This window comes from Chanos chanos, chromosome 12, assembly GCF_902362185.1.
Source record: "Chanos chanos chromosome 12, fChaCha1.1, whole genome shotgun sequence".
Taxonomy (NCBI): Eukaryota; Metazoa; Chordata; class Actinopteri; order Gonorynchiformes; family Chanidae; genus Chanos; species Chanos chanos.
Window position 1 is genome coordinate 14,435,573 of NC_044506.1, and position 25,851 is coordinate 14,461,423.

The 25,851-nt window shown below is 40.0% G+C and overlaps 3 protein-coding genes, 1 long non-coding RNA gene and 2 other non-coding genes across 7 annotated transcripts; 1 reads left to right on the top strand and 5 right to left on the bottom strand.

Moving 5' to 3' along the window:
• Positions 1-247: 247 nt before the first annotated feature.
• Positions 248-10,858, bottom strand: vars2 (valyl-tRNA synthetase 2, mitochondrial). The gene is made up of 30 exons (XM_030788880.1): positions 10,822-10,858; positions 10,068-10,274; positions 9,871-9,952; positions 9,585-9,685; positions 9,231-9,352; positions 9,024-9,090; positions 8,840-8,937; positions 8,641-8,722; positions 8,407-8,526; positions 8,148-8,256; positions 7,853-7,941; positions 7,600-7,690; positions 7,272-7,399; positions 6,997-7,100; positions 6,462-6,543; positions 6,195-6,271; positions 5,994-6,081; positions 5,655-5,748; positions 5,350-5,420; positions 5,103-5,228; positions 4,732-4,836; positions 4,370-4,438; positions 4,202-4,280; positions 3,774-3,904; positions 3,000-3,152; positions 2,453-2,722; positions 2,030-2,141; positions 1,184-1,389; positions 867-1,016; positions 248-408 (listed from the first exon to the last, which is right to left on the bottom strand). The coding sequence occupies exons 2-30, from the start codon at positions 10,269-10,271 to the stop codon at positions 328-330; spliced, it is 3,291 nt and encodes a 1,096-aa protein (XP_030644740.1). The 5' UTR covers positions 10,272-10,274; positions 10,822-10,858; the 3' UTR covers positions 248-327.
• Positions 10,859-11,142: 284 nt separating this feature from the next.
• Positions 11,143-14,808, top strand: ppp1r11 (protein phosphatase 1, regulatory (inhibitor) subunit 11). 2 transcript variants are annotated; one of them, XM_030788882.1, is made up of 4 exons: positions 11,143-11,213; positions 11,306-11,418; positions 11,928-12,036; positions 12,726-14,808. In XM_030788882.1, exons 2-4 carry the CDS (start codon positions 11,341-11,343, stop codon positions 12,905-12,907), a joined length of 369 nt encoding a protein of 122 aa, XP_030644742.1. In that variant the 5' UTR covers positions 11,143-11,213; positions 11,306-11,340; the 3' UTR covers positions 12,908-14,808. The 2 variants fall into 2 exon arrangements, with proteins under 2 accessions (XP_030644742.1, XP_030644741.1); XM_030788881.1 differs by having other exon boundaries at positions 11,158-11,213; positions 11,289-11,418.
• Positions 14,809-18,104: 3,296 nt separating this feature from the next.
• On the bottom strand, positions 18,105-20,015 carry c12h6orf47 (chromosome 12 C6orf47 homolog). The gene is made up of 2 exons (XM_030789485.1): positions 19,049-20,015; positions 18,105-18,292 (listed from the first exon to the last, which is right to left on the bottom strand). Exon 1 carries the CDS (start codon positions 20,013-20,015, stop codon positions 19,092-19,094), a length of 924 nt encoding a protein of 307 aa, XP_030645345.1. The 3' UTR covers positions 18,105-18,292; positions 19,049-19,091.
• Positions 20,016-22,917: 2,902 nt separating this feature from the next.
• LOC115825681 (uncharacterized) lies at positions 22,918-23,932 on the bottom strand. The gene is made up of 5 exons (XR_004025748.1): positions 23,846-23,932; positions 23,591-23,633; positions 23,369-23,413; positions 23,129-23,191; positions 22,918-22,975 (listed from the first exon to the last, which is right to left on the bottom strand). It is a non-coding gene; the product is annotated as an uncharacterized LOC115825681 (long non-coding RNA).
• On the bottom strand, positions 23,260-23,326 carry LOC115825829 (small nucleolar RNA SNORD52). Its single transcript, XR_004025785.1, has one exon. It is a non-coding gene; the product is annotated as a small nucleolar RNA SNORD52 (small nucleolar RNA).
• Positions 23,489-23,555, bottom strand: LOC115825828 (small nucleolar RNA SNORD52). Its single transcript, XR_004025784.1, has one exon. It is a non-coding gene; the product is annotated as a small nucleolar RNA SNORD52 (small nucleolar RNA).
• Positions 23,933-25,851: the final 1,919 nt, after the last annotated feature.

Consider the following 25,851-nt stretch of genomic DNA (forward strand, 5'->3'; position numbering starts at 1 on the left):
TCCAACATGAATAGTTCAACACTCACATCATGAGCCAATTTCTTTATAATTCACACTGAAATATTTAATCGACTGAAATATGAAACACCATGAGGTAAAACTTTATTATGAATTATTTATTAAATGATCAGACAGCATACCATAGTTATGTACAAAATATTTATATCTAAGCCTTTCTGTTCAAGTGAGAGAATGAACAGCCCAATAATTCAACAACTGTCCCATTCAAGCCACACTCAAGGGAACAAACGGTCAGATCCACTTCATGCTGTTTTCTCTCTTCAATGTCAATTTTGATCTATTCAATGTCAAGCTCTTTGTTTTCTTTCACATGTCTTGTTTTTTCATATTCCTCAAAACCAAAAGTTGGTCCTCAATGTTCTTCAGGTCTTGTTCTAAGGCTGAAATCTGTAGAAAGATCAATGGAATAGGAGAAAGAAGAAAGAGGAGAGAACTTAGCAGTAGGATAACTACGCAATTAAAAAAATTACTGCATTACATTCGGTGGTTGAACAGTGATAAGCCACAACTGACTTGTCTCAGTTGAGTCTTTGTCACACAAGAGCGGCAAACTTATCTGATATTTTCAAAAATGTGTCTTTGTTTACTGAATAGATCTCAATTTTAGTCTCCTCTGTGACATCAAACACAGACCAGATAATAAGTTCGTTTAATACAAATGAAAAGCTGGCATTAAATGGAGTATACAGATGTCACCATATCCCTCTAAAGCCCATTCCACAAGTATTAGTGATATAACATTACTGAGTATTGGGCTGGGTGTGTGTAAAAGTCTATTTTTGGTTTTCACATAGGTCTGTGGTACTTGCTATAGCACTAGCAGAGTGACTAGTGCAAAGTCTCACCCTATTTTGTGTTTCCTGCCTCACATGTTCAGGAACCCTGTCTGTGTAGTTTGGCGCTCTCACTCGAGAAAGCAACTGTTCAAGCTGGGAGCGCAGCTTCTCTCTGCGCTGGGAGAGCATGGCACTTTGTCTGTCGACATTAACCCCACTCTGAGAGAGCAAGAGAGAGAGAGGAAGAAAGAAATTGGTAAAAACAAGCAAAAAAAGCCCAACTTTACGATACCATTAAATGAAATGAAATCAAATCAAATTTAAAAAGTTAAGTCAATTACAGTTTTGTCATATATATAGTAATGACAGTCACAGGGCTATGTTACCTCAACATCTAGGTGTAACTGACAAGAATGGTTGACTACTCCCATCGCACTGCCTTTGGTTGGAAGTGGGGCAGAAGGGAGGGGGAGAGAGTCAGCCATCTCTTGAGGGCAGTGGAGGTGAAATTCAGAGATTCGTCCCAGAGTGCAAATAGCAGAGCTGAAATTGAGCAGGATTGGAGCTTGGTCTGGGGCACATACTGCCCACACTAGTAGATGAGAGGGAAGAACTATTAGAGGCAGAAAAGAACTACACCATCCAAGAAGATGGTTATGTCTGTGTACAACGTAGTACAATGTTGACTGAGATGAAAATAGCAAACATGAAATGATGTCTACAATTCCAAAGCAAACAAAACACCACTGTCAGCCTTAAGTATAGCCACCTTTTACATTACGGAGTAATTTGTCCACAGCTTGAATGACATTTTTAATGTTTTATTAGTTGCTGTTTTCTTTTGCATCACCTTTATATGACATTTTGCACTAATATTTGTACTGCACATAAAAAAACAGATCTAAAGGATACAGTGTACACAAACATTACCCCAACGCTTAATATTGGATATCAGCTATGGAATTTATGTACCTCAACTGACCACGTAATAGACATGAACGTAGCAAGCATGAGCAATTTTGTAGCTTTAATGTGTGTACGGTTTCATGAAGAGTTGCTGAAACAACTGCGTTCAAATGATGTTTAAACGAGTAATTACAATGCTTACCCTGAAATGAACTCTGAAATGTTCCAGATAATAAAATTCCATTCACAATGACGGAATGTTTAGAACATTAGGTCATGCTATGTCACAGCCTGTACTATCCTGATAAGCAGTAAGATTAACTCACTCTTAGGTCTCTCCTTAGTCATGTGATACTGCGCCCGCAGTGACCTTGCCACCCTGACTAGTTCCTGTACCAAAGGAAAATTAGCTTCTTCCTCAGGAAAGTGCCAGTGGGTCTGCAAAGATGTATTTGGGGGAAGGTGAAAAAAAAAGCAATGAGAAAGGATGACTATCAACAGGAAAAGAGGGCGAGACAGTCAAATACTGCCTTTTTCATCTCACAACCCAAAGAACTGTGGGGAAAAAAAATCAAGTTTGCACATTTTTTTTCAATCAGGTTAAGGGGGCAGGCAAACTAGTAAACTTATCCAGACCGGTTCATACATAGGAGAGTGAATTTTTTTCATATAAGTTCTCACACACACACACACACACACACACACACACACACACACACACACACACACTGTGTATCAAGATTCCTCACCAGTTGAGAGGACTTCGGATAAGGCTGAAGACACAGGCTGGCAGCTGCACTGCTGGAATCTGGGCTGTGGGGTTGAAGTCTTTGCCAGAGCTCTTCTGTGAGGAAAGGCATGAAAGGAGAGAGGAGGGTGAGAGAGGTGGACACACAATGATAAAGAACAGCTCTGGCCACCTGCCTCCCTCTGTCTCCCTCTGTCTCCGATGCTGCATCTGCAGCGCTCTGTCCATCGGAGCCCCAGTCCTGTTGGCTCAACATCGGCTTGATGCACTCCTAGAAAAGAAAGAGGAAAAAAACAAATCCTATGAAAAGCTACAAACTTTGAGAGCAAGAGAGGTACAGGAAAAAAAGTGAGTGACAAAGAGAAACGGGTGGGGGTAAGGAAGTGTGTGTGTGTGTGCGCGCGCGTGCGTGTGTGTGTGTGTGGGAGGGGGCACAACAGATTGTGACATTTCTATGATGGAGCCTTCTGAGAGGATTAGAAATTGATCGATGGATTTGATTATGACTCCTGTCAACAGTCAGGCATGATAAATGGAAGCCCACTAACCAGGTAGACGTCACAGAGGCTGTGGAGCCAGAAGGAGTGCAGGGCTGAAGTGACATTGTGCAGCTCATAGTTCTCAAAACCCTCCTCACACTGCCTTACAGTACTGTACAGTCTGGAGCAGATCCACCTATCTATACTGGACAAAGGAGAAGTCTGAGAGAGAGCGAGAGAGAGCGAGAGAGAGAGAGAGAGAGAGAGAGAGAGAGAAAGAGAGAGAGGTGAAGGAGTGGCATGGGCACTATATCAATATAACAGTAAATCAGTGCCTATCAAATTGTGATAAGCAGTAAGCAAAACAAGGCAAAGGTGACAGTAGGCTTTTTGTATTATAATTATTACTGGTGGCTGTTTCCAGTTGAGCTACTCATTCTGTAGACGTCTTGTTCTCATTCAATTTTGCAAACTCATTTTAATCAGGTAAATGGAGCTGTTTGACATACACTGTACTGAAATGGAAAATCTAAAAAAACAAAAACAAAAAACCCCCTAAAAGTCTGACTAAGAAGCATATAGTCAGCCTCTGACAGGACAGATTTGGAGGACGGGAAACAAAACAAAACCTAGTACAAATTCTAAAATTAGATCAAAAGAAGGACACTAGGAAAAAGGGAAGAATGTTAATGTGTTCAGGCAAAAAACATGGCCTTCAGAACAATGGTTCAGTTGCATTTAACATTCACATTTCCCAAAATCATTATAATTATCCTACGGTACCATGTGTCAATAAAAACTTCAAACCCATGTTGATAAACAGACATTTGAGTGCGTCTGTACCTGAGACAGAGTTGTCAGTGGTGTGTCCCTGTCTTGTAGAACTCCCAGAGTGAAGCGAACCGTCTGCCACATCTTATTACAGAAATGTCTGCAGCTCAACACCTGGGACACAGACAGACTGATGTCTTCTCCTGAGACACACACACACACACAGAGACAAACATGTGAACACGCTCTCGAGGGACAGAACACTAAGGGCAGGGTGAGACACAGTGGAATGCTGAAGCTGACATAAACAGCCCACAGACTGTGACTGCTGAGGGAAGAAGAGTGTAAATCTCGTGTCCAGGTGTATGTAACTTGTACAGTGCTGGAAATGAAGCTGGACTTTACATCAATTTGCTAGCCTACCTTGAGAAAAGAAAAGGTGTTGAAGATCCCTGATCTAAAACTGTGTATTCTGACGCAGAGAGAATGAGCAGACCTACCCTGGGCCTTATACAAGCAAAGGGCGAATCGCAGGGCATCTGTGCCGCATTCCGGAATCCCTTGGGGGAAATCTTTCCGCTGTTGAGCAGACACATGGGAAATGTAGTGAGAATGATTTGTCAAGGGAAGCCTTAGAACAGTACTGAGAGACAATTGAATTTACTGACCTGTGCTTCCATAGCGACAGCCGTCTCTCTTGGATCCAAGTTCCCTTCCTTCACTTTCTCTTGAAGCCTCTAAACAGGGCAGGAATTGTGTTAAAAGCCAAACTTGAAACTTCACATTTTGATACATCTCAACAGCTCATTTCACTGTAAATGCAACTTCTGAAGTTTGTCAAAAGCTCAATGACAAAAAAGTTTCCGGTGAAATGTTCTCAAAAACTAGCTGTATTCCACAGCGGTAGTGCCCTTCAAGAGGGAAAGAGATTTAGTGTTCTGAGTCACCCTGCACAGAAGTGCTGAGACTCTTAAACTTATGGCTATGCATGATTGTGCTGTAAAATAAGCCCTCTCTGCTGCACTCATACCTCCAGAGAGACACCTGAGATGACATCCAAAGGGTCAATGACATTTCCCAGAGACTTACTCATCTTCCTCCCATGTTTATCCCTCACCAAAGAATGCAGCAGCACCTGAGAGAGCCAGGAAGACTCAAACCATGATTATTGCCAGTATTGTGTTATTATATTTTTTTTTTTTTACAAGACGGAGACAGATATATTACTCTCACTTTTTTTTTAATTCGAAGTCTCCTGACAGCTCTGTGGTTTATTTTTACTCTCCGACTCTCACTTTAATTTCGAATGCGCTTGGCGTATTGATTAGATATTTAGTTACAGGCCCTGTGAAAGTCTTCCATTTACGAGCGTATATCACAGCTGTTGCCCACGATCCTTACCTGTTTGAAAGGCAGCTGTCCGGTCAGTTCCGTGCCAAGCATCACCATTCTGGCCACCCAGAAAAAGATGAGGTCACTCCCTGTCTCCAAAATAGTGTTTGGGTAAAACTGCTTCAGGTCCTCTGTCTGTGGACAGGAAATTCCATTGAAGTGCAGACGTTTCAGGGGTCTAATTTCCCGCAATGTATTGTCCGGATGTTTTTGAGAAGTAAGTTCGGAGTGAATAAAGAACAGATGTGTTAATTACCTGCTGAGGCCAGCCCAGCATGGCAAAGGGGAAGAGACCAGAGGAAAACCAGGTATCCAACACATCTGGGTCTAAAAGAGACAGACATGAACTGCATATATTGGGAGTTTCTACACGTGATTATCATTACATGTTATTGCATATTATTTCATATTTATAATATTATTTTAGAAGGATGGGGAGTGATTAGATGATGTGTTAAATCATTTAATTGTTAATTCATTGTTAATTCACTCCCAAACATTAAATATGACATTAAATATGAATGTTTTTTAAATTTAGTGTTATAATTGCAAGCTAATTACCCTGTGTAAGTGTAATGGTATCAGGAGTCAGTCCAAACTTTGAGACGGCGCGTTCCCTGGCCTCTGCCTCAGTCCTGCCCCACACCCACATCTCCTACGGAGAGACACAGCAGAGAACTGACATTCATCTGACTGGTGAAATGAAACATAGTTACGTTGTCAGAGCTAAAGAGATACAAGCCGCCCGAGAAAAATATCTACGGATTCCATACGTTTAACAAACCAAAAGTTAGACTTGTGAATTATTAACTTTGACGTGGTTTATCTTTTGTGCTGAAAGCATACTGATGATATGAGTGATATCGAAACAATCTATAATGACTGAACTATGTCTCTCACCTCCTGTGCGCTGTCTTGGTTTGACAGGGACACGCGATAGGCTGGAATCTGGTGACCCCACCAGAGCTGTCGGGATATGCACCAATCACTGTGCAAGGGAAAAACAACATAACACATGTATGTAATGAACTATGTAACACATGTAATCAGATTATAGGACAATAAGCAGAGAGGCCTGAGTGGCAGGTTGGGCAGGTTTACCTGATGTTGGAAAGCCAATTCCTCCAGGTTTTTGTGTAAAAATGAGGGATTATTTCCAGCTTTCCCTCATCCACAGCCTACAAAAACAGAATCTCATATGATACCACACACTATAACTGAATATCATTTTCCTCAGATAAACAGAGAGAGACAAGATTAGGTGAATAAATGCAACCCTCATAAACCTAAATGATATTAAAGTGCCTGACGTCAGTCGGACTGTTTATCCACAGGAGGCGCTGCCATTACACGGAAATGTAAATTTACCTTAATGGCTTTGTTTGCCATTTCTTCGCAGCGAACAAACCACTGTTTCTTTAGCAGGGGTTCAATCACATCTCCAGAGCGACTAAAAGGCAGAAAAAGGAGAATATCAGAAAAGGAAATCTGACACGCTAGAGACACTTCATTCCAGTGAAAAGCCCAGAAGAAATCTGGATTGAAGTGGCTTTTCATGTGCATACAAGCCTGCTGAGGTACACAATTTAATGTACACAACAAATATTTCAAACCAAATGTTGGTTGGTTTAGATGTAAATGTATAACATAGCATTTCAGCTCTCCAGGTAAGCTGTAACACTGCAAGTTCAATATAAATGTGTAGATTTTAAGAGATATTCAAAATAAATTAGAACTGAGAGTAAGGCTCAATAAAGTGATACTACACACATTTAGTCATGATTAAATGTTTTTTAAAAAGTGTCTCTGTGTGGCAGTAATGGAGTAAACTGAGTAAAACCAATCAATGCCTCAGAAATATCAGTCTATACAAGCATCTTTTAGTCTGTCACTGCATCCCTACCTGCAAACAGGCAAAGACATGGGATGATCCCTCTTTCCCTTAAACATCTTATTCTCCATTAATGCATCCATCACTCGTTCCCTAGCTTCAAATCGTTTCACGCCCTGAGAGTAAGTAGAGAAAGAGTGACACAGAAAGATTTGAAGAGGGCCATCAGACTCTGGAATGAGACTTGTGGTCTACTTGTGGTAAATGCCAGGTGTCATACTCTTCAGAAAGACAGGAGACAGCACTTGAATAGAGCTCCAACAAACTAACAGTGACCGGTCATTTACCTCCAACCACTTTCCACACAGGGACGTCATATTGCCATCTCCTCCGATCACGGTGAGACGTGGGAGAGAGTGTCTCTGAGAGAGCAGAAAGTCTGTGTGATCATGGGCTGGAGTCACCTTGACAGCCCCTGATGAGCAGAGAAAGAGGACCAAAACACAGACAGAGAGTGAAAACTGTGAAAAGAGATAGTGGTGTAATCTTTTTCTACTGCCAGAACCACAACTGACTAAATTATTATGGAATAACTCCCTCTAGTGGACACAAAAGCATGTGTACTACATTTTCCAGGCTGAGTTATATAACACCAAATAACAGAATAATATATACCTGTGCCAAGCTGCATGTCCACCATGGTGTCAGTGATGATGGGTAATAGTCTGCCTGTAAATGGGTGTCTGCACTGCTTACCATGGAGAGCCTAAGGGTATGAAATTACAAACTAGCACTGCAATAATGCTGTAAATATTTAAAATGAGCTGTGTTGTTATGAATATGCATTTTGCATCCCTTCTCCATCATAAGATCATCACTACAACTCTTCAAAGCCGCAAGCATTAAAATCCCAAACAGGTTTGTTTACCTGGTACCGGGAGTCATTGGGATGCACAACAATAGCTACATCTCCCAGCATGGTCTCAGGACGTGTGGTTGACACAGCAACCTCCCCATCTGGCACAGAAAACAAAGCAAATCTTTACAAATAAAGCCTGATTAGCATGAGAACTGAGTAAACATGATCTGAAGAAAGAGAGGGAAAATGTAAAAAAAATATGAATAAATAAGTAAAAAAAAAAAAAAAAAGACAGGCTGTGATACAGGGACGACAGGACTAGAAAAGCAGTTAGAAAAAAGTAAATGCCAATCCAAGTACATACCCTCTCCATCTAGGGGATATGCAAATGTGACCATGGTGCCAAATTCCACTTTTCTCTGATAACCAGGAACAGACAATAGAGTTCTTCCAGAAAGTTCCTTTGAGTCAACCTACACACGGAAAGATTCCATGAGTTCTTCCTTAGCACCAGCGCTGTTGCAATTCATTAACAGAGACGCTTCTGTTCTACACCGAGCAGAGAGATACTTTTCACCGAGGATACTGCAGTGAAGCCATTTTTAGCAGACTGGAGACAGTACCTCAATGTCTGAAATGGCTGACTCCAGCGCACAACTCCAGTTGACTAAACTCTCAGAGCGATAGATCAGGCCAGAGTCACACATCCTTACAAAGGCCTCTGTTACGGCTCTACTGAAATCCTAGGAGAGAGAAAGAGAGAGCAGAAGAGGACTAAAAAAATAATGACAAAAAATATTTGGGGCACAAAAAAAAACTTCAAAATTCCGTGATGCTAATGCCTCCTGATGTTTTACCTGGTCGAGGGTGAAACAAGCCCTACTCCAGTCCAACGAAGCCCCAAGTTTCCTCAACTGATGATAAATTTCATCTCCTTTACTGTCACAGATGATACAAAAAAATACATCAGTCATTTCTGGGTTATTCTCAGGCTCTTCTTTCACACACATAGAGACATGAGCAGATATTTAGCGAAAGGAAAAAAAAAAAACGTACTCATTTTTCCACTTCCAAACCTCCTGTAGAAACTCTTCCCTGGTATAGTCCTGTCTGCGTTTCCCATGTTCCTTCAGCAACCTCCTCTCAACAACTGTCTGACAGAGACAGAGATGAGCGACATAGACACTTCAACAATACCATGGGTATTGTGCTCTACTGTGGATGAGAAGAAAACAGATACCTGTGTGGCAATACCAGCATGGTCACACCCTGGAACCCACAGCACTTTGTAGCCCTGCATCCGTCTCCTAATCAGTTATCAGTATTTAAAATACAAATTCAGTCAGAGAATGAACACAAAGGACATCAGGAGGTACTACAACCTGCTATGACATTCTGTTAGGGCATTATGATCAAACATTTCAATGTCTAAAGAGAAAAAAATTACCAACGAGCCAAGGCATCCTCTATAGCCACTGTGAGGGCATGTCCAATGTGCAAAGTACCAGTCACATTTGGTGGAGGGATACACAGGGAGAAGTACTGATTGACAGCCTGTGGCAGTTTCTCCTAGATAGAAAAAATATTCATGTACAATATGTGCGCTATTAAAACATGTATATTACTGATGTATACACTGAGTGTCGATTTCATTTGGTCCACTGACCTAATACCAAATCATGTGGCTATTGCAAGTACTACTCACAACGTGACAGTAAGAGATAAACTCTTAATAGTGTGACAATGTGAAAAAACAGCTACGTGTATTCGGCATTGCGTTATATAGAATTTACATTCTTACATGCTGTTCAGGACGAAAGAACCCCTTTTCCTCCCACCACTGGTACCATGTAGACTCTACATACTGAGGGCTGTAGGACTGAGGGAAGGGCAGAGTCGTGTCTGAGAGTGGAGACAGACAAAGAGAAAATGGAGGAAGGGAAAGAAAGAGTGTAACACAATTAAAATGTACTGACAAAAGATTTGAGTAATAATACGATAATTCACTATAAATCATATGACACTTCATTAACAGAAAATACAGCTTATCAGCAGTCAGGTATGAATAAATACTTATTTTTCCGTACCTTTCTTGTCTCCAGGAAGAGTGTCCAGGGGGTATGTTATTTTCTCCTTTTCTGTCCATTTCATCCCTTTGTTATCAACATCCTACGGAGATGACACATTATCATCACACATTGCTCATGAATTTCTGTAAAGGTTTCTGCATGAAGAGACTCAGAGTACTTTGTGAGTATACTTTGATCAACTGATTTCAACCTACGCTGCTATGTATGGCTTTTTCCCGCACTTTTCTCCGTTTCTCCTTCTCTGCCTGGGTTCGAAGGGGTGTCTGAGAGGTATATGAGGACGAGGACAAGGACTTTGCTGAATTTGGGAAAGAAAGCCTACACCCCCATGTCTCCAAAACTTTACATATGCTTCCACCTCCTGTCCGAAGTGACAGGTCACATGTGGGTTTCCACATTCCCTAAAACATGACCAAAATACATTAGTTTTCTGAACTAAAGGTTTTATTGGTCATTTTTAGAAGACACAAGCCAATTCAAAACAAAATAAACAAACAACTTGTGTAGAACATCTACCATGTAATTGAGCCATTAATGTAGCATCAAGCTCAAACAAGCTTAGCTGATAAATTGACCTTCAGTTTTGACACCGCTTACTGTGAGTTTATTGTAAAGCAGCAGATTGAAGCAACAGTACTAGTTCACGAGCGAGCTCCTTCAATAGCGTCACTGTCAACAGGAGAACCAGAACTACGGACAAGATGGAATACATCCAGGCTGGTCGAACTGCTGTTACTAAAGCGACTGTATTAGCAAACTACACTCAAGGACTTAGTTTCAAGTACCCCGTGTGTATGCTATAGCGATGGTGGCTAAAATAACTTTTACTAAAGAGAGATGTATCATTTACGTTAACGCTTCTGCTCGCTGCTTATTTCTTAAACTACAGCAAGAGATGCATGTCATAATTTAAAAGAAAATGAGCGCATAGAAAATTTACTGCTGTACCTTCCACTTGTGTGCAATGCTCTTGCTAGAACGCGGACATAATGGACACTAAGTCGCACCCGAAAGCACTGCCACTGTAGCGTATACTGGTATTAGTAACAACCTAGTTACTTGAAAAACTTGAACAACAACATTTGTATCAAATTCTATTCACAAAATAACAAATCCAAGGGCAGCACTTGTATCTAAGACTTTCCCTTGTCGCATAGTCACGTTATGTTAGGTCTTATGTTTCTCATCGACTGCAATTCAGAGGAACACAGTCTCTACCGGAAGTGGTTCGTCTATTAATATTTCCCTCAAACCAAACATATCAAGGCTGATGAAGGTGCATAAACAATCTCAGACAGCGGTTTACCTTCACGTAGTGACACATTTACATAGAAGTTCAGGTACTCTTTGTATGTTTCCTTTCTGTTACCACTGACGGATCATTTCCAAACAAATTTTAATCACCACATTGGTAGTGGTTGGTATCTTTCAGAATAAGCCAGACTAGCTTGCCAGCTAACGTCGGCTATGGCGGAGGCTCCAGGTACGTCGAGTGAGACGATAACCGAGACCGTTCAGACGGGAACACCGCCACCGCCCCAGCAGGTATGACGCCTGTCTTTTTCCAGTTTGCTTTTGCTTTACTGATTTAGTCTCGCATCCTTATATGTGAACATCTGCACCGTTGACACAGGCAGCATTAACATAGAAATTCTTCTTATTTTTATTGCCCAGCTAGCAAGCTAATTTATTAATAGTTGGTCGGCATTGGAAGACAACGGTTAGCATTTGGTTTGAGGGAATAACTTGCTTTGTTCTCAGCATGACATTATAGATGTTATATTGGCGAATTTTGTGTGCTGTTTAGCTTCGCAATAAAGGGTACATTGTGTTCATGTTGGTGCCACGAACTAAAGCATAGGTAAACGGTCGAAACTTCACCTCAAAGATTACTTATGGTTAACGATATGACTCGAATAACTGGACAGAACGAGTGGTTAGCGGTCATATTCATGATGATTAACAAAACATTTTTATCAATGTATTGTAAAGCAACTGCAAGCATCTCTTAACGGGGAAATTTGCTAATCATTCTCATATGGCTGTCATGACAGGAGGGGCGAAGCTTGACCATTAAGCTGAGGAAGAGAAAGACCGAGAAGAAGGTTGAGTGGTCCAGTGATACTGTTGATAATGAGCATCTTGGGAGGAGGTCCTCTAAGTGTGAGTCTCACTGACCCTATTTCATTTTTTTCTCCATTCAGCGACAGTGGAATAACGTCTTACAGGGGCTTTGGAGTTTCTTTGGACTTTGTCTTTTCAGCCATTTAGGGTTTCTCTTTGGACTTAATCTGTCTGATTACCACAGTCATTTGTTTCACACAAGATTTCTCAGTTTGCTATGTAACTTAAGGGTGGAAGTCAAATTAGCCAGTAAGTTTAGAGTGAAGGAACAGTCCTGCTGGACAACGCTGACTTATGCATCAGGTTTTCAAGCTCTCAGATTTTCAGTCTCTCTCCTGTAGTTACAATCCTTTTCTGTTTGCTTTCAGAAATGGGCGAAAATCCAGAATGGCCCGGCCTCTAAAAACAGATTTTAAATTATAGACTCTCAGAGGGCCTAAAATATAAAAGCTGTTATGTGCATACTTACAAAACTAAAAATAACTCTTTTAGCCATTCTAAAGAAGCCGAAGTAGGACACAGCTATTTGGTTACAAGCATTCTGTCTGCATGTACAATGGTGGCTTCAGCAGTGCACAAGGATTCATTTAAATTTAGATTTTGAAGTGACTGATTCCAAAATCCCAATTGCTGCCGTTCTGCCTGATGTGACATACGGTTATCCGTCCCCATATTTTAACCTGCCATTTCTGCAAATCGTTTTAATATTTACGGGTTTCCATGTTTAGGCTGCTGTATTTACGAGAAGCCACGACAGTTTGGAGAATCCTCCTCAGAGAGTGAGGGAGACGACGAGGAAGGCTGCGGAAGCGCTCACTGCATTCTGGGTCACGGAAGAGGAAGGCATGGACAGAGAGGGGGCGGGGGGACTACAGTGCCCCCCAGCTCTGGGGGAACAAACCCTCATTAATAACGAGAGGGGATTTTTTCCCCTCGGCGTAAAAGGGGAAAGGGCAGGATGGGCGTTTTCATGCATAATTATACATCCACCTACTCACATTCAGTTCAGCCATCACATTACTGGGTGAGAGTAATAGCTGATTGATAAATTGAAAAGATTTGAACAAAATGCAGAGAGACACGTTTTTTTTATGCTGTGAGCATACATTGTGACTGGTGGGAGGGCTTCACGTTGCTTGCCATCAGAATGCTGAGGTTGTTTTGAATTCACTGTACATAAATCATCAATTTTATTATTTTTTTATAAAGTTTAATTTTCTTTATTTATTCATTTCTGTTAATACTACATATTAAGATCGTACTAACTTTTCTGATATTTTCCCAAAAAATTGTCCCTCTGATTGCAAAATGCTTTGGGAATACCCGTAGTGATACCTCTATTACAGTTAAAAGCAGCAGTAGTTCAATTGGAAAAAGTGCTACTGTATTCGTAAAGGGGGTGGAAAAAGAAATGGTCTAAATCTGGAGAAACGTGCAGGGCAGGCACTATGCATGTCTGTGTCCTAGTACAAACATTGGTTCTAGGTTGCTGAGGTCTGTTTCATACTTAAGCCCATGAAAATCGTATGTAACCCTAACATGATCTAAACCAAAACAACTAAACAGCACATAATATTAGAACAATAATACTGTTGTTCATTTTGCGTGACCAAACTGGAGGAACTTGGTGGTAGTACAGCATAAATGTGAATACTTCGAACGTTCTTGACTTCATCTGTACATTTGATTGACACTTGACCTTGAGACAATCAGACAGTTATCATACACAACACAGATCACAATGCAGCTGTAGGAACTGCTTGTTTAAACCCACAAATATCTTTAACATCTACTTTTTTAATTAGATGATGGAAACATTGTTAGTCTGAAAACAGAAAATAGAAGGATTCACCACTTAATTTCTCTTCAAAGAATACATGAAGGATTAAAAAGAAAGATCTATTTTAGATCTCTTGACATTAGTATGTGATTAAAATGCTAGTTTCCCAACTGTCCAAAAACTTAGAAAATGTACTGCCTCTTCTTCCATGTGTTAAGTGTGTCCATATGGACACTGAATGGTGACCAGATTGTTTTGTGGACAAAATGTTAACAAGGGAATAGAAAGAAACAACAAACAGATGATTACCAATGATTGCCTCCATTACCAGTGTGATAGAACTGAGATTAAGGCGTGAGAATGGAAAGATTTGAATATTTTTGGGCTGCATAGATTGAACAGGTGCATCCCATTCATGACAGTCACAAATCCACAGTACCATCACAGATTGAATGACACAAGGCATCAAATTGCTCTTATCACTGGTGCATGTAAATCCAATTCAGTTGGAAAAAGAGGTTCATACAGTGCCCTCTGTAGTCACTACTAAAATCCTGTTGCTACTGTTCAGTATTTTCCCATATTTACTTAAATGGATTTTTATTTGGAGTTAACACGTGAGAGATGCATGCTGTTGGCTGGAGTGTGTTATAGTCAGAGCAATTCCACTCTAAACGCTGTTGTTTGGACTAAGCTTAAAACGTTCTGTCTGCTGATTAGGTGATAAGGAGGAACTGTTTGTTTTGATGAGATTCAGAGGGTGCATGGCAAAGTGCTGTTGAAGATTGCGTAATGTGTCTAGTCTGACCAAATCTCACTGTCCTTTACAGAACACTCATCATTTGAGGTTCCACACTCCACTTTGCAACTCTGTTTAATTAGCTCATTATTTCAGAGAAATGACTTTCATAACATCCAGGTAAATGCCTCCATTTTCTATGATATGCATATGTGTGATGCTCCTGTACTGTGAATGCACCCCTGTCTGTACATAGCCAAAATCATAACAGAGCAGATTTAACATGAATAAACAGATCTGAACCTATGTGTCTTTGAATAGATTTGTGATGTTCTTGAACAGAAATCTGTTGGTATCACTATAGCAGGGATGGTAAGATTCACGGATTCGCGGCGGTGCACGGGCATAAAAGTTAACGATTCGATTGCCCCGATTAAAAAAGTGTGCACCGGCTACAATTTGGGATGAACTCGGGGTGCATCGTTTCTAACGTCTTTGCATCGGTAAAATCCGATTTATTTACATATAATTATTAGTAGAGGCCCTATGCCTTCATTATTTAGAGCTTTGACCAATAATTTGTGACCAGTAGTTTTATATTTAGATTGATTCCTCTCTAAACTGTTTCTCAAGTGCGCTCTTGCATCTCCACTGCTGTCACTGGCCAAGTCTCGCGCGAAAGGGCCAAGTATTTTTTTAGAAGTCAAAAAGAAACAGCATAAATGAGATGCTTACTGAGTTGCAGTACTAGGCAAGCAAAGATGTGAAGTAAAAAAATGGCACTTTTTTAGTTAATTTATGATTTGCTGTCTGCTTAAGGGGAACCAAAGAAATAAACTCAAACTATCTGCACCATACTGAATTGCATAGCATCATATTCTTTTGCATCGTATCGTATTGTGTTGAATCGCACTGTTTTGAATCAAATTGTGTCAAATTGCACTGCATCGCAAAAGGGGTGAATCATATTGTATTGCGTTAGTAGTTGCTTCACATGTATCTTTAATGTGTTGGATCGTTGGCAATGCATCGAGATGTGTATCGCATCGGCTTTAGGGATGGAGATGCATAGCCCTACACTATAGCGCTTGCTGCACATTGATTAATGGTAAGGCACCAGTGTGTCATTGTTTTACTGAACACTTTCTTTTTTGTTGTTTAAACATAGTCTCCTTTGGAAAGGAGGCATTCTTTTTGTCTCATTTAATCTCCCTCATAATCTCTCACACAGAGCTTAAAAGCAGTGTTGACACTGCAAAGCACGACGGATATGCAAGAGGTGCCCCAGAGACAGTAATAAAAATAAGTTCAATTAACTGGAGCCAAATCCAGCTAAGCAGCTTTGCCCACATCAGCAAGTTTATTCTTGACCATCACTGAAGAAACATAGGGATCCTGGGTCAACTGTACTGTTATGAAATCTGGAAATACTACACCAATGTACACATGTGTTCCAAACACATCAAATGAGTATTTAAAAACAATTTATTTTTGTCATATGAACTATTCCAGGCTCAGTGTGCGAACAGTGTTGAGTGAATAACAGCCACAGATTTCAACAGGACAGCCTGAAGTCTCAACTCTCTTTCCCACCGTACTCAATCTGACCTCTCTTCCCCATCAGGAGGGAATTTCACTATTTAAAAGCAATCCAATTCATACTTAATACAGCAGAGAATGAAATTCACACTTTGGACTCATTTTAACAGTGAACCTGCACTTGTCTGAGCACTATGGATTTTGAGGAAACCAAAAAAACAAAAAACAAAAAAAAAACAAACAAAGAAAATATGACAAAACATTTAAAAACAATGTAAAACAAACACAAAATACCGTAAAACACAAATAACTGCCTAAATTTCAACAAGGGGCAGTACCACTAGAATAAAAAAATCTTTGTAGTGAAGGTCCTCTTTCTAGTAGTTTTAAAGCCACAGATGTTCTCTCATTTAAAGTTTCCTTTGATAAACTGTAGCATTAAATAAACTTAAATAAATCTGAATATCTGTGTAGAATCTAAAAAACATTTCAAAGTGATAATGCAACAGATGATATAATACTTACTGTTAAACATGCTTAGATATAAGGGTGAAATATATTTAAGAGGTGCAAAGAGCTACAAATTCTTGCAAATTAAAGCATTCGGTGTACTGAAGCAAAGTCTTTACATTTAACCATATGGAACATTAAGCGATGTGGCAAATATCACAGTACCTTCAATCAACCACTCTTGCTTATAAAGAAAATGCATACAAAAAGATCTTAGATCCATTAATCACTACTGAGAGTGTAAACAGTTAAAATGACCGAGGTTAAAAGGGCCTCTATATTTGTAGATACCCAAAAACAGATAAGGTCATGCAGGAAATGGTTATCATGGGACATAAATATGATTTAAACATATACTAGTTAAGGAATCTGAGAAACCTTCCATATAAAACCACTGGGATACTCTAAAACAAGGCAGATTCTTTAAGGGAAGGTTGCATAGACAGGGAGAAGACAACATCTGGGGAGTAACAATGCACTGATTTAACAACAACGGAACAAATACCACGCATGCTTAGATAAAGCATCTGTGTCTGAACACAGCAGACAGCTGACCAAAAAAAAAAAAAAAGAAAAGAAAAAGAAAAAAAGAATCCCTTTTCCATGAACACTGCTTGCAGCTTCCCTCAAATGGTGACAATTCTCAATCTTTTGAGAGACAGTTTGTGCGCTGTTCTTCGTATCCCATTCAACATGGCACAAAATGACGGGCACATTTGACACATTCAAATAGAAACGCTGGAGTGTATGAACAGAGTATTGGGACAGACCCACTCTGTGGCAATATCAGTAGGTAATTGTGCTGTAAGATCAATATGCTCTATTAGCTGGTGCAATACTTACAAAGAAAGAGTGTTCTACATGTTTTAGTGATTTTGGACATGGAGTTAATGTAATAATGCTGGGTTTAGAAGATAAACTCAGTTCTGTAGTGCTGGTGACTTGAGGGAAGCTACCCGGTACTCTTACAATGACCTATCAATACACAGACATATATATATATTAAAACCCATTCAAAATCCATTCTGAAGCATCATCAAAAAAAGTGATTCAAACTCCACTCAATACACTTCCTATACATCTGCTCAGTTCATGAAGATCTTACAGTCCTTTTGGTAAAGCAGCCAACGAGGCCTGTAATTATAAAATGTCTATTCCATGGCAACAATCATTTCTGAGAGGGAGCAAAGACAATGAAAATTAACTGCACTCAAGATATTATCATCAGTCAGGATCCCAATTAACATATTATCAATTAGGATCCCAATCAATGTCTCTATGGTCTACTAACCTCGTTCCCTTGTGTATATTAGAGGGCTTTTTCACTGTATACTGTAGTGGATGCCCTCTGTACTGGCATGCCTCTATTCTAAGTCACAGTACTGAGGGGAAATATTGCGGAAAGTTTCAAATCTACCCTCCACTATTACACTGTACATTTACGATGGTGCAGGACAATACAAACGCTAGGAGGAATAGTGTAAATTCATTAAATTTGTCCACAATCAGTCAGTCAATTATAGGGGACAAAGGAAACTATTCGTGATGAACTGCAGAAGACGTTCGCTGGTTAAGGAAAAATTCTCTTCAATATTTTGTAGTGTTTCAATGTTGGTTGAGTCTTGATACACAAGCACTGTGTATTTTGCAGGAAGGAGGTCAGTAATCAGGCGTATATTTTGAATTTCTGGATACAAAATGTCTCTCCGTCTTCAGTTTATCAAAGTCTGTGAAAAGATACAGAAATCCAAAATTAGCAGGTAGTGATTCTGTGTGGAGCAGCTCCATACAACTATGTGACCTAGGGACAAATGAAATCTACCAGTCAGAGTTAAAGGTCACATCAATACATCCGTCTGAAATACTTTACAGAACAAGAAATTCTACCTGTTACTGTATATGAAGCAAAGCACATACATAAACTGTGCACAGCTGCCAAATCAGAAATTTACACAATACTGCTTATTTCAGTCCATTTTATGGTGCAATACTGGCACCTTTAATCAAACATGCAACAATCTCAGTACTTATTAATCTCTATTCAACACATCTGTGAACAAGTGGCCACAAGGTTATCTGTAATAAGACACTCTCTGAGGGAAGCCTTGTGTGTGTGTGCCGTGTCATCAGTTCATGCTGGTTTCACACTACTGTGAAAATGTCATGCCTGCTTTCCTGTGGTTACAGGATTTAAATAGCTCCTTTAGTGTAGCTAAGAATAGAGGGTTGATATAAATTTTAGGCCAACCTGCATGAAAGCGGGCGCGCTCAGATTGACAAATCTGTAGTAATCGAAAAGGAGTTTGATGGCGGAAAATGAAAGGGTTGCTACTATTCTTGTAACTAATATCATTCTAATGCCATTTCAAGACAAAAATGTATCTATAAACTGCAGAGACTTTTACTACATTAAATGTACTAAGACACAAATGCAATTATGGAAACAAAGATTAAGCTTGATACATAGAACAGATCCAAACTACCTGAAATACTCCTTTTTCAAGGCACATTTATTCCCTTGTTGTGTTAATCCTTGGTCTGCTGCACCTGGTCCCGTTCCCTTTCAGAGCATTTCTCTTCACTGCTTTCCTTTTCATCCCTCTCGTCTTTTTCCTCTTCCCCATCTCCTGTAATCACACTTTGGCGTACGCTGACGGAGATGACCAGAGCTTGAAAAATGCCATATACAAGGGCAAACTGGAGGAGGTATTCCTGTACCAGCCACAACAGTCCAGCCATACCAACGGCGGTGACAAAAAACATGGCCATGCCATGAAGCCAGAGTTTAAGGGCACCCTGGATCCCTAACACATCTAGAATGAACTTGGCTGGTGGGGACACAGTCCAAAGGAAACCCACCACAAAAAGATCAAACAGGTGGCGGAGGAAATTGAAGCAGATCTCGTAGTGTTCTGGAAGGACTTCTCCTGTCCACGATCGTGCAAAGTACTGGAACGTGGACGACTGCTTGGATGCCGGGGTGGGAGATGGTGGAGGGGTGTCGTAGTCTGAATATTCTCCATCGTTGGTATCGGTGTCCCACGTCCCTTCGCTCCAACCTGCACACTTACGTTGCCCGAGTCCACTGGAATTAGTTGATCTGGTCCAAGGCCAGTAAGTGGATGGGAGCATCCTATTCCACCAACGCGATGCACCCTGTGCTGCTGGAGCGTAAACCTCTGTCTCTTCACTGCTTGCACTTAGCTCCTCTATTTTCAGTGGCTTAAGAATCTCCTCCTCTGCCTCCCAGTACTCTTCAGTCAGTGCTGTTTGGTCAATCTGCTTCTTTTGCTCCCCCCAAACCCAGGAGGTCAGCCCCCAAAAGCCCCATCTGCCTTTCATTTGGCCCTCATCAGTCACAGTTTTCACAGGTTTAGCTTTACTGGCCCACGGGCGGTATGAAATGGCCGGGCTCACCCATGCCCAGACTCGTCCTACGACAGCTGTCATGTCTTTTCACTTACACACAAAAATCCTTGCAGTTTTTAAAAATTGAGGAAAATATTTGTCTTCTCAAAACAATTCGATGTACAAATGCTGGTAGATATCTTTATCATTAAAAAAGTTAATGTGATCAAACGTCTTTCGCAATGTTCTTGTAGAGCAAAATAAAGTTACCACTGACGCCTTCCCTAAATTAATCTGGAAAGTTATCTGAAAAGTCTGACAAATTTACTGTATTTTGGAATGTGTGTGTACTGTGTATTGGGTGCACTGTATCATTGAGCTCACTACTGGAAGTGTCCAGTAACCACACCTATGCTGAGGTGTGTTAAGTGACAGAACAAGTTGAACCAAAGTAAACTGCTTTGACACACCCAGTCGTGCAATACAACAACTATAAAAAACTGTTTTGTTTCATTCTCCCATATAAAAGTACGACCTGTTTATTTTGGTCGGTTGTTCAAAACCTTCCACATCAAAGAAGTGTATTTTTATCAGTTCCATAAAACCACGATGGCTATACTTGATGATAACACACTAAGCTAACGCTAAGGTTAGTTAATTGCGAAATTGTCAGCAGATTCGTGTTTAACGCAGGTTAGCTGTTTACATTGAACTAGATCGTTAGCTAACATGACTATTAACTGGCACTGCCCATGCTTACTCGAGGACAAAAACTGAAAGTTCTGAAACTTTTCACAAATAACTGTTATTTACAGTTTCCGGTAACGGCATTAAGCATTTCGTATGGATAAAATGCACTGTTAGCACTGGCTAATTAGCTAGTCGGCTGGTAGAAAATGATCCTAGTTTATCTAACCTAGGTTAGTTAGGATAGTGTTAACGTTACCTTAGCGACAAGTTCTCCATTTGTCGAGGTTAAGAAAACTTGACCCAAATGACACACTGTCCGTCAGCACGCAGCTGTGAACGTTGTTACACCAGGTTTTAAGGAATGCTGATTAGCAGCAAATAAACCAGGAGGGCAATTGAAGAATACAAAAATTTAGATAAAATCGGAATAAAATTTACATTTTCGATAAATCACAAATGATCTACGCCGCAGGAGTAAGTTAAAGTAGTTAGCGTATGACACAGTGGCAAGTCAGTAGGAGAGAAAAATTTAACGTTAGGTCCCTCCAAATATAAATGAATAAATACAGGATGGTTCCAAAACCGCCGTTTCGAGATGTTGACATATGTCTGGATTCAAAACTTCTAATCTCCAATACAGTCCATTACTCCATTGCTTTTATCTGGTAAAACGATTTCAACGTGCTTTCTTCTGGGAGGCCCGCAAGTACATTGCACAGCTAACGTTAGCTATCATAGGTAGTCAGCTGTTCTTTTTATGTTCACATTCACGCAGACGTAGCGGGCTGAACCAACGTTACACTCAAGTTTATTTTACTCCGTGTCCCACGACTTTTCTGCATGAATTCTTATATACACTTCAACAGATGGACTCCTCCAAACTATTCGGAGACTAGTTAAATACTGTATGTGTGTTATATTCATTGATATAATATTGCGTCTTCTATAGCGAGCAAGCTAAAAAAAAAAGTAGCTGCCCAAAAACACAACCGGAAACAGCTGGTGATCAACTACGGAGAGCGGAAAGGACGAGTAAACTTGGGTAAGAAAAGATGAGTCCGTTTTTTTCAGTCATATGCAGTTGGCGGGCAAACCACTGAATGAAATAAATGGGGATCTGATCATTGCAGCCAGTATATTTGCGAGTTGGCCAGCACGGCAACACCTAATGTTAGTGATTTGCAGGCTGCATGCACTCAATAACCAGACGCTACGATGTCACTGAGTACTTGTATGATTTATGGAGATGTTTTACTAATTTCTCTCGGTAGATTAATCATTACATCATATAATCAGGCTAACCATTGATTCTTTTAGAGAATACTTTAACCCGTGTTCCTTTTTTGACCACGAGAGGTGATTTCTCCATTATCTTCACCCACTTGTTTGTACTGAACTGTTCTCAGTCAGATCAATAAATATCAAACGAAAATGTAATCCATAACATCAAATGTACAATAAATTTCACAGTGTGTTTAATTCGAGGCAACTTAATTTTAAATATAAGCAACACAGTATTTGTATATACTTTATTTGTAAAAACTGGAGTGGACATCAGCAATTGCAGCAGTTTAAGACCCCAAAGAATTAGGCTGAATTCCACAAATAGCTGCTTATAGTTCTGGATTCTTTAACAGCAGGCCTATCCAACTGGTGGCCTGCAGGACAAATCTAGCCTGAGAGGCGACTACAATCAAATTCAAATAGTAGCTAGTTCTGGTCAAATAATTTGATTGGTCAAGAGGCATTCCATGAATGCTGATATACACCATCACTAAAACATACAACAGTACATGTCAATACAATACAATACACTCCACTTTACAGCAAAAGAGCCACACACCAAGCCGATACCTGTCTGTCTCAAAGCTACAAGTTGTAGTTAAGCTCACAAAATGTCAAGACAGAAAAAAAGAATTGATGACAAAAAAAAGGAATTTCTGGCCCATTAACAAGGACTGGTTTTAAAATCTGGCCCCTCTTAATCTGTAATTGAATAGCTCTGGTTTACAGATTCTCCACATCATTACAGCTGATCCGCTGATGTTCAGCAGCAGCATTTCCACCTGCTGCAAAGGACTGTTAGGATACCTGCCGTCTTCTTGTCCAGCACGAATTCTGACCTTAAAAACAAACATGTGAATTAGCTATCAAAAGCATTTTGTTCATCATCTGAGGTTTTCTTTTATTTCTGTACGTGCCTCAGTGCGCTGCGAGTGGACATCACTGAAACTCAGTCGAACCGAAAAATGCAATCATCATAGACACCATAAACCATAATGTCAACCATGAAAACAAGACAAAGTACACTTACATATTACTGTTCAGAACATCAAGGGCCACTGATCCGATATGCTCGCGTTCATGACGACCTAAAAAGACAGTTTATTATGCCATGTAAAACTCACAACCATACAAACTGAAGTCTGAATGTGCATGTGCACAAATGTGTTTTAATGATGGTACAAATGGTTGTGTCTCAACCAATCCAATTGTAGGCTAAAATATGTCTAGCAAATACTCACTCTTAACACAGATGTTCCGCATAGGACACTACCTGCTGTAAAATCTTCAGTCTATCATCGTGTCTACAAAAAAAAGGACTCAAATTAAAAAAAAGAATTACACTTTCATACCATGAAGAGATTTCTGTATGTGTTCAGTGCACTGTGAAGAGCATCATGAAGTAGTCAGAGACTCTAGTCTATTGAATCATCATTACACATTCAAGTTAATGGACAAATATCTTCAATGAAGTGACTTACCAAATAGACATGATCAACAGCAGCTCTCCTTGTCCATCTTTAAGTCTACAAAGATATAAATATTCAAGTTAAGGGATCTTACTGCAATAACAGAAAAACATAACAGTGTGAGTATGTGCGTGTTCAGTCCACTGTGAAGAACTTCATGCTATAGTCAGAGACTCTAGTCTATGATATCATCATTACACTTCATTAGGACAAACATTAACAACATGAACTTACCAAATGTAGGGAATTAACAGTGAGGCCCATCATTCTGACACGACTAAAAAACAAAAAAAGAAAGAAAAAGAAACCTAAATAATGCTGAAGTGGAGACAAAGCCTTTAAGTATAAAAACAATGCTATGTGGCATTCAGTGCACTGTGAAGAGCTTCATGATGTAATCAGAGACTCTAGTCTATTGAATCATCATATGACACATGAAATACATTTCTTTTAACAATAAAAAAAGAACTTCAAGCCATCAGCTGTTACCTCAAGGTGTGGGTACGCAGTACCGACAGTAATTTCAACCCATGTTTTAACTCAGCTGTTCCCCAAATCATCCACCATTGTCCTGCTGAATGAGAACAGAATGAAATGAGTCAGCTGACAAAACATCCACAATGACTGCCACCTAAAAAAAAACTACACTTAACACTACACCTTGCACAAACACTATCTAGTCTGACCTGACCAGTTTACACTGCTTAGAACAACCTGTGTGAGGAAAATAAGCTTGGGTGCATATTTAATATGAAATTTCCCAGTACCAACCGTTGGATGCAATGGATGGCTAATTTTCTGGGATTAAATAAATTATAGTTTATTGTGAGATGCGCACAAAAAGTTGTGTCTTTTAGTACGCTAGGACGTATGCATTCATTTTGGACTTGTTGGCAACAGCCACAATGCTACATGTTCAGACCTTGGCTTCCCACGCCTGGGACCGCCAGCCTATATCGGCCACGGGGTTGCTCATCTTTTATAAGGACTGCGACACGAAAACTCTATTAGTTTATATTCGAGCTCTTCCCTATCTGAAAGTTCATTCAGACATTTCATTTTCCCAACAAATTAAACTCTTGACCTGACACTGAGTAAAAACTCACTGCTTTCCTGATGTTCTGGGTAACCGAAGATGCATAACAGCAAGCACGCCGCCATAGTGAGTGCATTAAACAGAACAGGGGGGGAAGCTAAAAAGTCAGTGCTAAATAATAAAGTTAAGTTTTGTATCGAAATACAGTATCAACCAATGGACACGTTACTTAAATTTAGATGTGATATTTTGGTTTAGATTACTGCTTATGTTTCATGCTAAGCTCTGGGGGGGAAGAATCGCGACGACTGCGTGCGGCTCAGCCGATCAACCCAAGCTTTCGCGGGTTTTTCGTCTATACGTTGTTTCTGCATCCAGTAAATACACTGGTTCACGAGAACACATAATCATGAAATATTGCATTACGTGGAATTTGAAGTAACTGCATACATTTACGAGAACGACTCATCTTATAGACTATATTCGGCCGACAAAGCGCTATTCGCCACGAGGCAGAGGCCATATTGCAAGGCAGTGTTTAAACGTGCACAGCCGAGAATGTAACAACCAAGACATGTGACAGGGAGCGGCATGTTTAAGCTATTCAATCTCTGTGGTAATGTGTTCTTCTAGAACAGACATCTCAGCTAAATTTTTACAGGAAAAACCACATAATGCAGTTCAACATATTTCCGTACAACTTACCTCTGCCACCACTCCTCTGTGCAGCATTGCCGAGATCTGGCATGCACGCTGAACTTCAAATATATATGGGTCCTGCTCACAAGTGCTGACGTAATACAGATAGGCAGCATTTAGAGTGCCTGCAGACCACATAAGTACATACATACATACATACATACATGCATGCATGCATGCATACAATATATGTGTGTGTGTGTGTGTGTGTGTGTGTATCTCCAAGTGCTGCAGAGGAGCAATAAATGTTTTCAGTTCAAATGTTAAAAAATAGAATTCCCATTATTACTTCATTACATATTCATGAAATAATTACTCTGTAAACACATTCAGTTAAATTATTTGCAAGTTTACCTCCACGGAGAAATTTCAAATTTATAAAAGTAGACTAATATAATTTCAGCTTGTTGTACTGACCTCCTTTAAACTCGTCTCCTGTCCACAAAATCTACCCTTCAGCAGTGTCGGATGTAAGGATCCTCGGGACACCCTGACACAACAACTTAAATTTGTGAGCGCGCAATAATCATGTACATTTATACATCTCTTTGGAGCAGGACAGGGTATTTTTTTCGTATCGTAATTGGCAAACCTAATCGTTACGTATTTTGCATTTTCTGTACTTTTTTCATCCCTTGGTTTAGTTTGTTTTTATTCGCTTTTCAAGAGATAATAACCATTGATAATCATAACGCATATTTGAATATAGATGTTTTGTACTAGTTAAATACGGTTCTGTTGAAACGTGAATACTGTGATT

Coding starts and splice junctions, on each gene's coding strand:
- vars2 (XM_030788880.1), bottom strand. CDS start 10,271: ATGTGGAAACCCACATGTGACCTGTCACTTCGGACAGGAGGTGGAAGC. Junction 3,905..4,201: donor TTGCTTGTATAAGGCCCAGG/GTAGGTCTGCTC, acceptor TGTGTGTCTCAG/GAGAAGACATCAGTCTGTCT. Junction 1,390..2,029: donor GACTAAGGAGAGACCTAAGA/GTGAGTTAATCT, acceptor CTCATCTACTAG/TGTGGGCAGTATGTGCCCCA.
- ppp1r11 (XM_030788882.1), top strand. CDS start 11,341: ATGGCGGAGGCTCCAGGTACGTCGAGTGAGACGATAACCGAGACCGTT. Junction 11,419..11,927: donor CACCGCCACCGCCCCAGCAG/GTATGACGCCTG, acceptor CTGTCATGACAG/GAGGGGCGAAGCTTGACCAT. Junction 12,037..12,725: donor TGGGAGGAGGTCCTCTAAGT/GTGAGTCTCACT, acceptor TTCCATGTTTAG/GCTGCTGTATTTACGAGAAG.
- c12h6orf47 (XM_030789485.1), bottom strand. CDS start 20,015: ATGACAGCTGTCGTAGGACGAGTCTGGGCATGGGTGAGCCCGGCCATT.